Raw genomic sequence first — 12,359 nt, forward strand, 5'->3', positions numbered from 1 at the left:
AGTTATCCGTTATTGACGTATGCTTGAGCGACATCTGGTACCGGCCTTCTTCGAGGAAGAGGAGGAGGTGGAAGGTGGAGGGGTTGTCCGCTGTCACCAACATCATCAGAAGGATGACGAGACTGAAACCTAGCGTATCCTTATATAGATCTTCAACCATTTTGAGTCTCAGTAGCGAATGGATTCTGCACCAATTCAACAACTCCGTTTGTTCGATTCTTTTCCTCACTTTTTCATTTCTTCAGCAAACACATTTCTTTATTAATGCCTTAAAAGTGACCCACATCACTGCTTTATGCAAGGTAACGTGAAAATAGACTTAATTTCCAACATATTCAAAATGGATGATATTAGGTAGGCATACAGATTGTTTCAGAGCTGGTACAAAGCAAATCCTAGAAACAATAGCTGCTTTTTCTGCATTACTTCTCTAAAAGATAAAATAAAAGTGACTCGAAAAATCCCTTTTGGAAGCAATGAAATCCACTCAAACAGTAACATGTTGTAAACTCACAAAAGGAATAGTCCATGATGTGGCGTGAATAACAGCTAACTTCGAAAAGGCAATTATGAACTCACTCGACTTATCATGCCAATGTAGCAGCTAATCGCCCGGTAGAGAAATACGTACTGCGCCTCTGTTTGCACCATGCGACTGCGCTGTTCCCGTATCTTCATCACAGTTCGTGGAATATCGATAGGACAAGAGCTACCTTAAGATATTGTAATTACTGGACTAAAACACTTAAATGACTTAGTTCAAAGTCCTCACCTCTGTGACGAATCTGATTCAATAGAATGTCGATTACAATAAACGTTCCCGTTCTTCCTATGCCCGCACTGGAAATGAATAGATTTGAAACCTTTGGCAAATAAATGAGCATTTTTGGAAAAAAAAGCAAACCTGCAATGGACAATAACAGGGCCTTGAGTTGAAATAGCCTTTTTGCATGCTGTGTCCACGGCATCAAGGAATTGTAACACGGATTCCGGCTGCTCTGGACAGCCATGGTCGGGCCATCCAGTGAATTGAAGATGAAACACTTCTCTCTGTGGCATCCCTAGAAGTCAAGTTGTCTGACGCAATTTGCGCTCTTATCCAGATGAAAAAAATTGAACTGGAATTCTACTTGAACACTATCGTTTCAGCTGTCGAGCTGGTACAGTAAATAAATTATGAAGTCGGAACGAATACAAGCGACATGTATAGAAGGTTGATAGCAACAGCTAGGAACCACCAAAATTCTCCTTTAATTGAGTCCTTTGTGTAGGTATAAAAGGTTTCGGATATTTCCTAAGCCGTCCTTGGAGGTGGAAGCTGCTAGCACCAGCTGTTTTGAGCCAGTGCTTGGTCTAGGTACACCTAACTCTAGGTTAGGTACAGTTACTCTCATTTCACATAATCAGAAACAAAATTCACTCAAAGGTGAAAAGGTAAAACTATGTTCATACAACCCCATCTTGTTAAAAAAGTGGTGCACATCTAAGGAATCCACGCTACACCAGCATAACCGTCGTCCAAAAATAGCAAGTGTAGCCTATGGATATCTTTGCATTTTACTCACTCTAGTTACTTGAAATTGGAGAAGCTCACTAATTTCAAATGAATATCGCTCATTTGAAGTGAGAATCTTCTATTTCAAATTTTGTTCCATAAAAAAGGAGACGAGAAGAATATGCACGAACCTTTTTTGGCTACCATAAATCGTCGCTTTATAAACATATCAAGCCCATTGTCGCCAGGGACTTTGGTCTCCTCGACAGTCTTGATGACATACTCGCGAAGATTCAGCTCTTCGCGTAAAGCAGGCCAATACACGTGGCACTTGCTCTATAAATTCGTTTCTCAACTGACTACGAACAAAAAGAAAATCTGTCCTTTTTCTTTCTGAACACACCTTCGACCGCTCCATTTCTTTTGTCGTCATGACAATAACACGACTATTTTCTTGCCACACCATACGCCAGAAATCTAGAAGAGTATTCGGCAAACAACCTTGAGTGGAAATATACTCGCGATTCGCAAAAAGGTGAAGAGGTGGGCCTTTTGGGATCTGCAAATCGTGATGCCATTCTTGGCCTTCTTTATTGAATAAATTGCATGTAAGTGTAACTGTAAATGTAAGATGAAGTAAGTCGCTCCGCGAAGTTCGGAGACGTTGTTCTAGACTGAATAAATACGCTATGTTTTCAAAGAAGTAACAAAAAAAGTTGTGTGGACGACTTTAGCTGGAACAATGGTGGCGTTATTCATTCAAAACTGTGTTATTCACTACCTATGTTTGTTTTCTAGCTCTGTTTGATTTGCATAGGATCTCAGCATCAGAAATCAAGAGCAAGTCAAACAAACTAACAAAATTTTATGATGAACCGTTCCAAAAAAAAAAAAAACAGGTACGAATACTGTTAGTGGAAGAAGTGATAGGTAATATTTTCGAAGGAAACTGACCCTGATATAACTGGCATTAATATAGTCAGATTCATTAGCTGGTACATCCTTTAAAACAACCCTGGAAGAATATGATATATGATAGCAAGAAAGGTTGAGCTATCAGTAACATAATGTAAACTATGATATTGCAAACCTAGTGTGATCAAATGGAACAATGTTCTTGTAGCGGTTTCTGCTAATGTTTTGTTCTTTTTTCCCTTCTCTTCGTGATGAGAACTGATCATCCACCTGTTGAATACGCTGAAATGCTTCTTAAAAACTAAGTTCGAAGACAATACGTCATAATAACTATTTAAATCCAACAAGAAAATGGGTCTCTAAAGAACATCTTTGATAGCCTATAACAAAAACCACTTCAGAAAGTAAAAAATTCGTCTCAGACCTCAAACTCTTCAAGAAATCCAGATTTTTTCGTTACGGGATCAATTTCTTCGAGTAACCGTATGCGCTCGTCAATTGCATCTGCTGGTACGCATGTAGATGGGACCAACTAAAAGAAGAAAACAGCAAATTCATTATTCAGACGTCGAAATTACAAGGAAAAAATCGAGTGAGCTTAACTCACGTTCATTAAATGAACCACCCTCTGGCTACCTTCTTCAACCATAGGATTATTGTTATAGTGTGCTAAAAGTTCGCTAACAGTTCGAAATTCATCTCCGCCACCCACGTGATACATACCAGTCTAAAATTCTTCTTTTTTGCTGTCTGTATAAAAGAAATCGAACCACTCACATCAGCTTTCTTCTGTATTAGAATATGTACAACGTGATCATCTGTGGTTTTTACAGTTATCGCATATGATCCAGGTGCACGTTGACTCTCCCTACAAAAACAAATAGAGAAGTAGTAACAACTACGCATCTCAGCATATTTTTCATAAATTCGTCAATCTTCCATAAGGTTTTGAAGAAATCATTAGAAACACTATGTGACACATACGTGAACTGTTGGTGCAGAGAGAAAAAAAAACGGAAAGCATGTGATTCGTCCAGTTCATATACGTCCGAATGGGCTACTTCCGTATGGTAACTCATATTTCATTTCTTTGAATGCATGTTAATATTTCCATAATTATTGCGCTCAAAAAGCCAAGTAGCAAAATGCCCCCAATGTCCTCTAACTGTTTTATTGTTTCACAGGACTTCAACGATTGAATAACCTTGCGAAAGAAATAGGGGTCTGCAGATCATTTTCTGGTCAGCGCAGACTCGTAGTAACTTTCAGTCGTTCGATCAGCACTTGCTGCTACATCCGATGTTTAATTGTGATATTTAGGAAGACCAGTTTCTGTGAATGTACGGAACAATTAAACACAGTGAGTGGTGCAGAGTTGACAACTACAATTTTATGATTTCACGAATTGCTCAACAACATCGCTGATGGCTAAAATAGTTAGTGTCTCGAACTCCAGTTTGGTTTGCACTCGATTCTCCTATGAAGAAACACCTTTGGTGAAGACGCTCTTCTGAAATGTTAGAATCACGCCAACACCGCCTAGTAACCTCCTCCTATCTGTATTATTTTCATATAAAAAATCTTTTTTCTACCATTGTAAACGAATATCATGAGATAAGTACTTGCGGATAGTCCTGTAGAAAATGTACAAATAAAAAGGAACAGTACTGTGTGCACACTTTTTAGATGCATTCTAGCACTGATTAGACCCAACTGAAATTTCCCCACTCGAGATTTTAATAATCGCAAAGCTTGGTCTTCACTATGATCCCGAGCGGACAGCGACAGAAACAAAAAAAACTGCATGTTCTAAATTATTACGCGGTACCTACAGTTCAGGTTTGTTTTATCGTGATTTGATCTGTGCATTATTTCTCACTAATCAATCGTTTAACATATTAACACATTCCAATTGGTGATACTACATGCATGCTGAAGGGAACGAGTTTAGGAAAATCAATGCGAAAAGAAATTAATGCTCCCTCGTTGTTGCATGACTGTCAGACCATGGCAAAAACCTGTGAATCTTCTTCATAAGAGTCTATAGTAGAGTCAAAACGACATGAAGCACGGTGCAGTTGCGTAAGCGGCTGCGCTGAAGGCGGCGAGGTGGCGCCTAGCGGCTGGAATCATAGTGGAACCCTTGCCAGCACCACCCGTCGCTGCAGTTCGCGATGGTCCCACCTCGATTTGAACAGCTGTCTCCACCGCGCCGCTTTGAACGCAGCCGCTTGCGAAACTGCACCGTGCTTCATGTCGTTTTGACCTGACTATGGGAAAAATTGCAGAAACATTTACCAGTTGTTTAAACGAATCAATTGCTCAGTCAACAATTATTTATCCTGCAAAAATTGCACGTATGGACGCATAAGTCAGAACACGATTGCATTTTGAAAACAAACTTTACTTCACTTGAACAAGGTGAGCGAACGATGCAACGGGATAATTATACAGCTTCGTTAAATTACACGTGCTAGTGGAAATTTGTCAATCTTCTTTCAATATTGGTTAGCGCAATGAGTTCAGTTTTTAGCCACAATTATATACAGAGGGAGAGAGGGCACGGCGGTTTTTTTTTGCGGTCTTACTAAAGATTAAAATAACGCGAAAGGAGTAGTACTGACAAATACTAACAATAAAAATAAAAATAAAAACTTCACAAGTGTTAGCTGCAATCTCTACTATCACTAGTAATTATTAGTCTGTTCCACAATTTCCCGCGACTCTTCGTATGCCTATTTTACCACATTTGTTTTCGTTTTTGGCCAGGTCATACACATAATTCAAAAAACCTTTTTCTGTTTTACTAAACCCACTCATAGTTTTTTTTTTCATGTCACTTAATTTCGCGAAGAAAATAGAGCTGACATTTGGAATGCCGAGTCGACCAAAAAAAAAAAGCATTCTCGACCTCATACTGTTCGATCTTAATCGAATTCTAAAAGTTACCGAAGTTCGACGAGATATGTTCTGTATACAGATAGCGTTTGACGGTCATCATCCTTTAAAAGTCTTCAAATGATCTTCAAACACGGATGGCCGACCCGTGTGTAGAATGTCTTAAAGGTCGAATATACCATTTTTGAAGTTGGTAAAACGATCGTTACCAGTACTTCAGAGCACACAGTTCCTTCTCCACACACAGAACAAACATCTCATCCGTAGCTTCGGTAACTTTCTGATCTCCATCAAATTTGAACAGTAGCAAATGTCGAAAATGCCGTTTTTCGTCGAGATAATTCAATTTCTCAGCTCTAAGGCCAAATGACATGAAAATGTAAGATTAATGAGATTTCGTAGAGCAGAAGAAGGGTTTTTAAATAATATGCATGATCAGATCAGAAAACCCAGAAAAGGTGGGGATAAAATAAGCAGACAAAAAATTGTGGAAAATTATGGAACAAACTTATACAAAGACCAATAGTATTGCATCATGTTATATTGTTTTCGGTGAACAACTTCAAAGCGAAGTTTGAATTCAGAAAAGGAAAAGAATGAAAGGGAGGTGTAAGCAGAAAAAATATAAACAAATGTTAAAAGAAAAGGACAAAGTAAAAAAAACAAATATGAACGTTGAAAACAAAAGATAAGTATGAGCCACCAGTTTTTGGTAGGATGAAGAAATGAGATTAATATGTTGACGTTGACGCACGTTTCACCAACCATAGATATTTTGATTAATGCAGTCGTGAATTACTTGGACATGTTCAGTATTTCTTGGCTAATTGCACATAACACACAACGTTGTCATTATGTTTCTGACACCTATTCTGTTCATTTCTGCCGTCCATAGAGATTTCATAAGCAAACATTATAAATAGAGGTAAAGGAGCTGCAAATTCCTCATCAGTGCAGAAAAGCACGTAAGGTTTCGACATGTTAGAATGTTGTTCACAAAGGTACAAAGGTATGTTTACCGCATTAACGTTTCACTGCACGAATACGAACCGACGAATTCCATCGGCAAATGTTACTTTTACTTGAAAATGAGTATGCGTGAACAAACCGTCGCTTAGCAGCAGTAGTGGCATTGGCACAAATTGTAGGCTACCGTCTGAGGGTCAACATAGCGTTTATTATACTAATTATGCTACATGATATAACGCAAATCGTTTCAATTTCGTGTGTATGATACCGGCGCTTGTGCATGTAGATGCGAGCTTTAACATTTTATTCAATTCAACATCTACAGCGGAGCTGACGCAGATGGAACATAGAGGATTTCCTGACAATGATTAGGTAGTTAATCTGAGATAAGTTGTCCGAGTAGGTACTGTCACCCACGCGTCGCTAGCAGTTCCATTTGAGTACTTATATTTCAGCTTAAATAATTTTAAAGTCTACATTGTATCTTACGCTCTTCTTGGTAAGATCTTTTCTTTTCGGTTGCAGCAACTTTCAGTTTGGCACAAAACAATAGAACGAAGACGCATAACCGATGTTTATGTACCTATTTTCTATCTCTATCAGCATCGGTTTTTTCAGATCGAAAATGCAAAAATGATTAAAGATTTTTCTCACCGAACGAGATAAGTCCATTGTTTCTCCTTCGAAAGCAGATCGACTGCCTCAGTTCCTGTGATGTTAGCATGGAACCACCGTTGTGAAGCAGGAGCACGTGCTTCTTGGGCAGCAGGCTCATAGAGCGGTATAGACACTGGTCGCCTTAAACAAAGCGTTGAGATCAGAATGGAAGTTAATGAACCAGTGATAAGGAGGGTAGGTTCCTCACACGCGACATAAATTGTACTCAAGCCATTGACTTGACCTCTACTTCGAAAACGGATTTAAGACAACGTACAATGAACAACATATCGAAACATAAAAAACAGTATTTCTAACCACCCAAAAGCGTACTTCATAATTATAGATTCTCCATTTCGTTCTTGAAGTTGTTCTGGATTGTCAATGTAGAACTGAACTAGTTCGCTCAATGATGCAAATGATTCACCTGAAATGGAACAATTTAAGTTCATTAGAAGTTAGAAAATATAGTGAGAGAACAATCCACCCACCTCCGAATAAATCTAAGAAGTCGTCGCTGTTTTTCTGAATCTTCACGTGTGTTATTGCCTTTCCACGACTGAAATAAATTCTTGATTTGACTATTTAAAAGGACTGCTCTGCTGATTTTATCGTAATCAGGGAGAAACGAAGAAACTATACTCACTTGTTTCCTGTCCAACAACAAGAATAAGTATATATGAAGATATCAGAGGCACAAAGTACTTTCTAAATCTTACATCTACCCAAAATAGGAAGAAGTCTAAAAGACAATGCTATGTCCTTGCGTATACTCAGAAATTTTCTCAGCTAATTTTATAGCGGAGGATCATCCTAAGTGGATTTGAACACAAACTTTGGAAAGCCTCACATTCAACAATAACGCTATCGTTGGAAGAGCAATTCTACGAATAGCTAAAGAGTTCCTATCGCACATCACAAAAATGTACCGCTAGATCCACGCTCTCCTCAATCAGAAGAGTCAACTATGCCACAGAACATAATTCCTTTGTGGCACGTCATTATCCATTGGAGGTAAAACAGGAAATAAGATGTATTTGTTGAATGAGATAAATGAGGCACCAATACCGCATCGCATTAAGGTGAAATTCGAGATTAAGAGCGAGTATGTGACACCTTTATAGAGCAGAAACGGTTCACTGGTAGACGATTGATTACCTTCGTTCGCACAAACGCATTGTTTGGATTACAACTAAATATAGCTAAAATAAGAACTAAGGTTATACTCCGCCTCTATGGCACAGAGATTAAGCGTCAATGGGAAAGAGTCATCACAATATAAATACTTCCTTACTTTGAGAGTTTTCGAGGAAAAAAAGCCCTTTTTAACTATTTGCGTCGGAAACTTTCAAAGAAAGGAAATATTTTATTCATTTCTTCCATGTTATTTTGAATACGTTAGTTGTTAGTTCAGTTATCACCAGAGAATAAGGCGATTCTGCTCTCACAGTTAAGAAAAGTTGATGCAAATTCACTAATACTTCCAAACGCGAATTTAGAAACCATACCTTGCAGAATTGCAGTTCAAATATTCGAACTCATAGAATTAACATTCAAGATGCAAAAAGTCCCCCTTCTGACGTTAAAGAAACCTCTTTTGGCTTGAATTAACTCACATAATTGATAATGTGAAGTTAAGCGGCTGCGATTCACTTGGTCTCGCCAGAAATTCGCCATCACTACCGTACTGCCTCAAAAGACGTTCCGCTTCCTCGCCGGTTACATTGTAAAAGAAGTTACACGGCCTGCGATAATCACTCATGTATGGCAGATCCGAGCAGCAAATCCTGAAAAGAAAATGTAGGAGTACGTCAACACTAGCTCGCTATGTTCATTAAACACCTTAAATTTGAGAAGTGGACGACTACCCAACACACAACAGTGATGAACTTTAAGCAACAGTTACGTATGGAGGAAGTTCTATAACGCAGAATTTGCTGCAACACAACTCGAAACCAAAACACGTATGTATTCGAAAGGTTCACTCCCAAATATCCGAAAATAGTTCTAAATGAGGAAAAACCTAAATGCGTGAGAAAATGATCGTGCACCCATGCTTCCAATGCAGTGGCAATTAAGAAATTGTCAACATTTCTTCCCCACTCATAGATTTTGATTCTAAATTCCGTTTGCGTCTCAACACTATTCGGTTCTGATTTATACGCACAAAATGTTTGCAACTGCGACACCAAACTCGAAGGATTAACTGTGTTTTCGCCTGTTTCGTGTTTTTTTTTTGTGTTTTAGGATCAGAACGGCTTGAGAATATCACGAACGAAACAGGCGAAAAGGACGCAGAAGGAATCTACCCGGTAGGCCTGAACCTGGAAAGGTAAATTTTTGAAATAAGTGCTTCTCTTTGTGATCGCAACAATCGAACTCTTCTTTAAAGATAGAAATATACATGCACATAGTTATGAAACATATGCGACGCTCTTCCTGAGCATTATGTAGGATTATTTCACCACACTTTCTGTAGCATAAAAAAAGCACGAGAAAACGCGAATATTTTGCTCCTAGTAATTGCAAACTGCGTCTAGAAATAGTATAAATGTCAGAAATTACAGACTACGAACGAAGTTATGATCTGTGAAAGCTAGAACAGATACAAAGCACACGCTAATTCAGAACGTCTCATGTCATGAAGGTTTTAATTCTAAAAGCCAATCGACTGCCGATTTTCCATAACAGAGATTTTAAAAACATTAACTGAAAAATAGAACCATGACAGACTATAAAGTTTCTATAAAGTCCGTAAGTTCTCTTCTTTTCTGCACAAAGAGCCTCCTCTTGCTCGGATTAGTTCGGATAAGACTGGGGAACTAATGATTGATTAAACAAATATGAGAGTTAAAAACAATTAAACGCTATAAAGTAACAAGTTGGTGTAAAAAAAATACTAGAATAAACCACAAAGCGGATTTGAAAAACGGACTCCGAAATATTTTTTCTCCCTTAGGCGAGAAACACGAAACAAATAAAAAAACAAGAAACACGCTTGTAGTGTCAAAGGTGGTGGATATCCATGAAGAAAATACCACTCAGTGAGATGGATACAACTCAGATAAAGATGAAAGGAATTCTGTAACATCATACGAAACTTAGGAATTGTTCTGCGAATTATTCCATGTCAAAAACCGACTCCAAAGAAAAAACCAAACGGATTCGGCTACAAAAATCTCCTTATAACCTAGCACGTTATCTGCATCAATCACCAATAGAGTATGCCCTTCTGAGGCAGAGGTATTCAGAAACATCAGGAATTACATAGCACTCTGAACTAAAAACATAGGTTCTGAGAAATAAGCAAATAAAATTCCTTCTCATGAAATGATGTCATTCCCGAACCCTTTGATTGTTTTTTTATCGGTCTCTGAGTGCGCTGACAAATGATTTGCTCAGTTTCCCAAAAAGAAGGAAGCGGTGATAAAATGAACAATAAATGGCGCAGTCAAAAGAAGAATGGTGAGAAGACTATAAAATGTACACTGAAATACTTCGTTTTCAATTCATAATCTTGGTTCAGCCAAAAGAAGCTCACATAGCACACTAATCCGTGTGCGTCCGAAGGAACTGAGAGGTCTTTTACGTAGATAATCCACGTGGTAGAAACGCTTTGCAACGATAATCCACTCTATTGAATCAAATGTTGTTGTTACATGTGATGAACTCATTCATACAAAAACGCATTGCGCAGAATGCTATCCTCAAAAAGATGAGCAAAAATGCAAACTCCTTGCAGGGAATCTTATATGCAGAAAAGCTTAGTTACATGGAAGTTTCTTATGGTCCGCGCGTTGAAAACTTGGGTGTTACACTCACCGAACTCCTCAGAAAAAGAATTTTTTGAAAGAGTCGTATATTAAAGAAAGACGAACGAAGAACGAAGTAGTTGCGAAAATGAACGCAACAAGCTAGTATCATTGGTGAGAAAAGACCGGTGGACTACGATAAAAACAAAGCTCATCGAAGGTATCGAAAGTATTTCCTGCAACTCTGTGGCTCGATAGCTGTTTCCCCCGAAAATAGATAAATAATTGTGGACGTTGGACGACGACGGAACTGCTCTTGTTCTATCGCCCGAAAATTGTATCGTAAGTGGGACCGGTGCAACTAGAGCTGTTTCTCTTTTTTCTTTTTTTTTCTGTGTCTTTTTTCTGCTAAAGTATATTGGTGGAAATGCACGATAATCTCCTGAAAAGTCAATAACATTCAAATAATGTTTCAAATTCCTCGTTGCGTTCGTGATCTGCGCTGCTAAGGTTACGAGTAGAGCGAGCTTCCTAAGTAACGCGATGCAGTCCATGCGATTAAAAGTATAGTTGTTAATCATCTATGTATTACTCGATTCTTGCTCGAGCAATGAGATGCATTTGTGTGTTCTGCGGCGCTGGTGGACTTTGTCTGTGGGGAGTCCTGTTCCGAGTTGCACTAGTTGGATTGCGGACGACGACGGAACTGCTCGTGTTCTATCGCCCGAAAATTGCATCGTAGGTAGGACCGGTGCAACTAGAACTGTTTCTCACGTCTTTTTTCTCACTTAATAAGCGAGCTCGAACGTGATCACGTTTCTCAGAGTCGTGAACTACACGTCTACCCCTACCTCTTCTGGAAAGAAATTGAAACTGTGCGAACTGTTCGCATCACCATATGTTTGATAATACATAAAACGAAAATGAAAGGACTGGGTAAACATCATTAACAAGTTTGGAAGAAAATTAGTGCTGTCTGTTTTTGTTTTCATTTCGAAACTCAGAACAGACGTAACCTTTCAAAGAAATCTCTCAAAACAGATATTGTCTTAAAAAAAAAAAGAGAAACCGAACATTTACAAATTCTACAAGACCTAATTTGGTCTATACACTTTTGACTTTCTCCCACAAACACTACCTCAAAAATTCAGAAGCTAGCTCACCTCATTATCAATCCTAGGTTTCTTGCTCAGCATAAAAGCATGTCCTAGCTTGGTATATATACAAAGCCAGAAGACGTTCGTGTTTCCCTTGAAAATGAGTACACTAAAACAAGCTGAAGATGGACGAACTGCACGCGTGCGACAAATAACGAATAACAGAATCGAACGAGGAAAAAAAAAGATACACATCAAAGCACGTCACTAGTAATTTCGTGCTCTACACAATTTCTTGAAAGATTGAAAATCACGAGCGTGAAATTTCGAGGAAAATAGAGTCATAAACAAATTAACGGGAACGTAGAAGCGATGTTCGGTGTTCGGCGAGAAAGAACTAAGGAAAAAGCATATTAGCATGAATAGCGCTTAAAAATAAAGTACAAGTATGGCGACGAAAGCAAAAGAGATCGATGAGACAGGGACAAAGGATCCAGAATGCGAAGCCAGAGACGCAACTCACCCAACATCACTTGATTTGTGAGACAGCAAAATAATCAAACGAAATCTTAATAT

The 12,359-nt window shown here is 38.6% G+C and overlaps 1 protein-coding gene across 2 annotated transcripts; it reads right to left on the minus strand.

Moving 5' to 3' along the window:
* Positions 1-2: 2 nt before the first annotated feature.
* RB195_020020 (uncharacterized protein) lies at positions 3-11,854 on the minus strand (the record flags this gene model as incomplete). Of its 2 annotated transcripts, none has more annotated exons than XM_064188134.1 (16): positions 3-122; positions 580-713; positions 773-840; positions 905-1,061; positions 1,687-1,831; positions 1,899-2,054; positions 2,450-2,510; positions 2,586-2,692; positions 2,835-2,942; positions 3,018-3,137; positions 3,188-3,278; positions 6,932-7,075; positions 7,268-7,361; positions 7,426-7,493; positions 8,551-8,721; positions 11,850-11,854. In XM_064188134.1, the coding sequence occupies 16 exons, from the start codon at positions 11,852-11,854 to the stop codon at positions 3-5; spliced, it is 1,749 nt and encodes a 582-aa protein (XP_064044014.1). The 2 variants fall into 2 exon arrangements, with proteins under 2 accessions (XP_064044014.1, XP_064044015.1); XM_064188133.1 differs by lacking the exon at positions 11,850-11,854 and adding an exon at positions 8,958-8,989.
* Positions 11,855-12,359: the final 505 nt, after the last annotated feature.

The sequence above is a fragment of the Necator americanus genome, chromosome II (assembly GCF_031761385.1).
Source record: "Necator americanus strain Aroian chromosome II, whole genome shotgun sequence".
Lineage (NCBI taxonomy): Eukaryota > Metazoa > Nematoda > Chromadorea > Rhabditida > Ancylostomatidae > Necator > Necator americanus.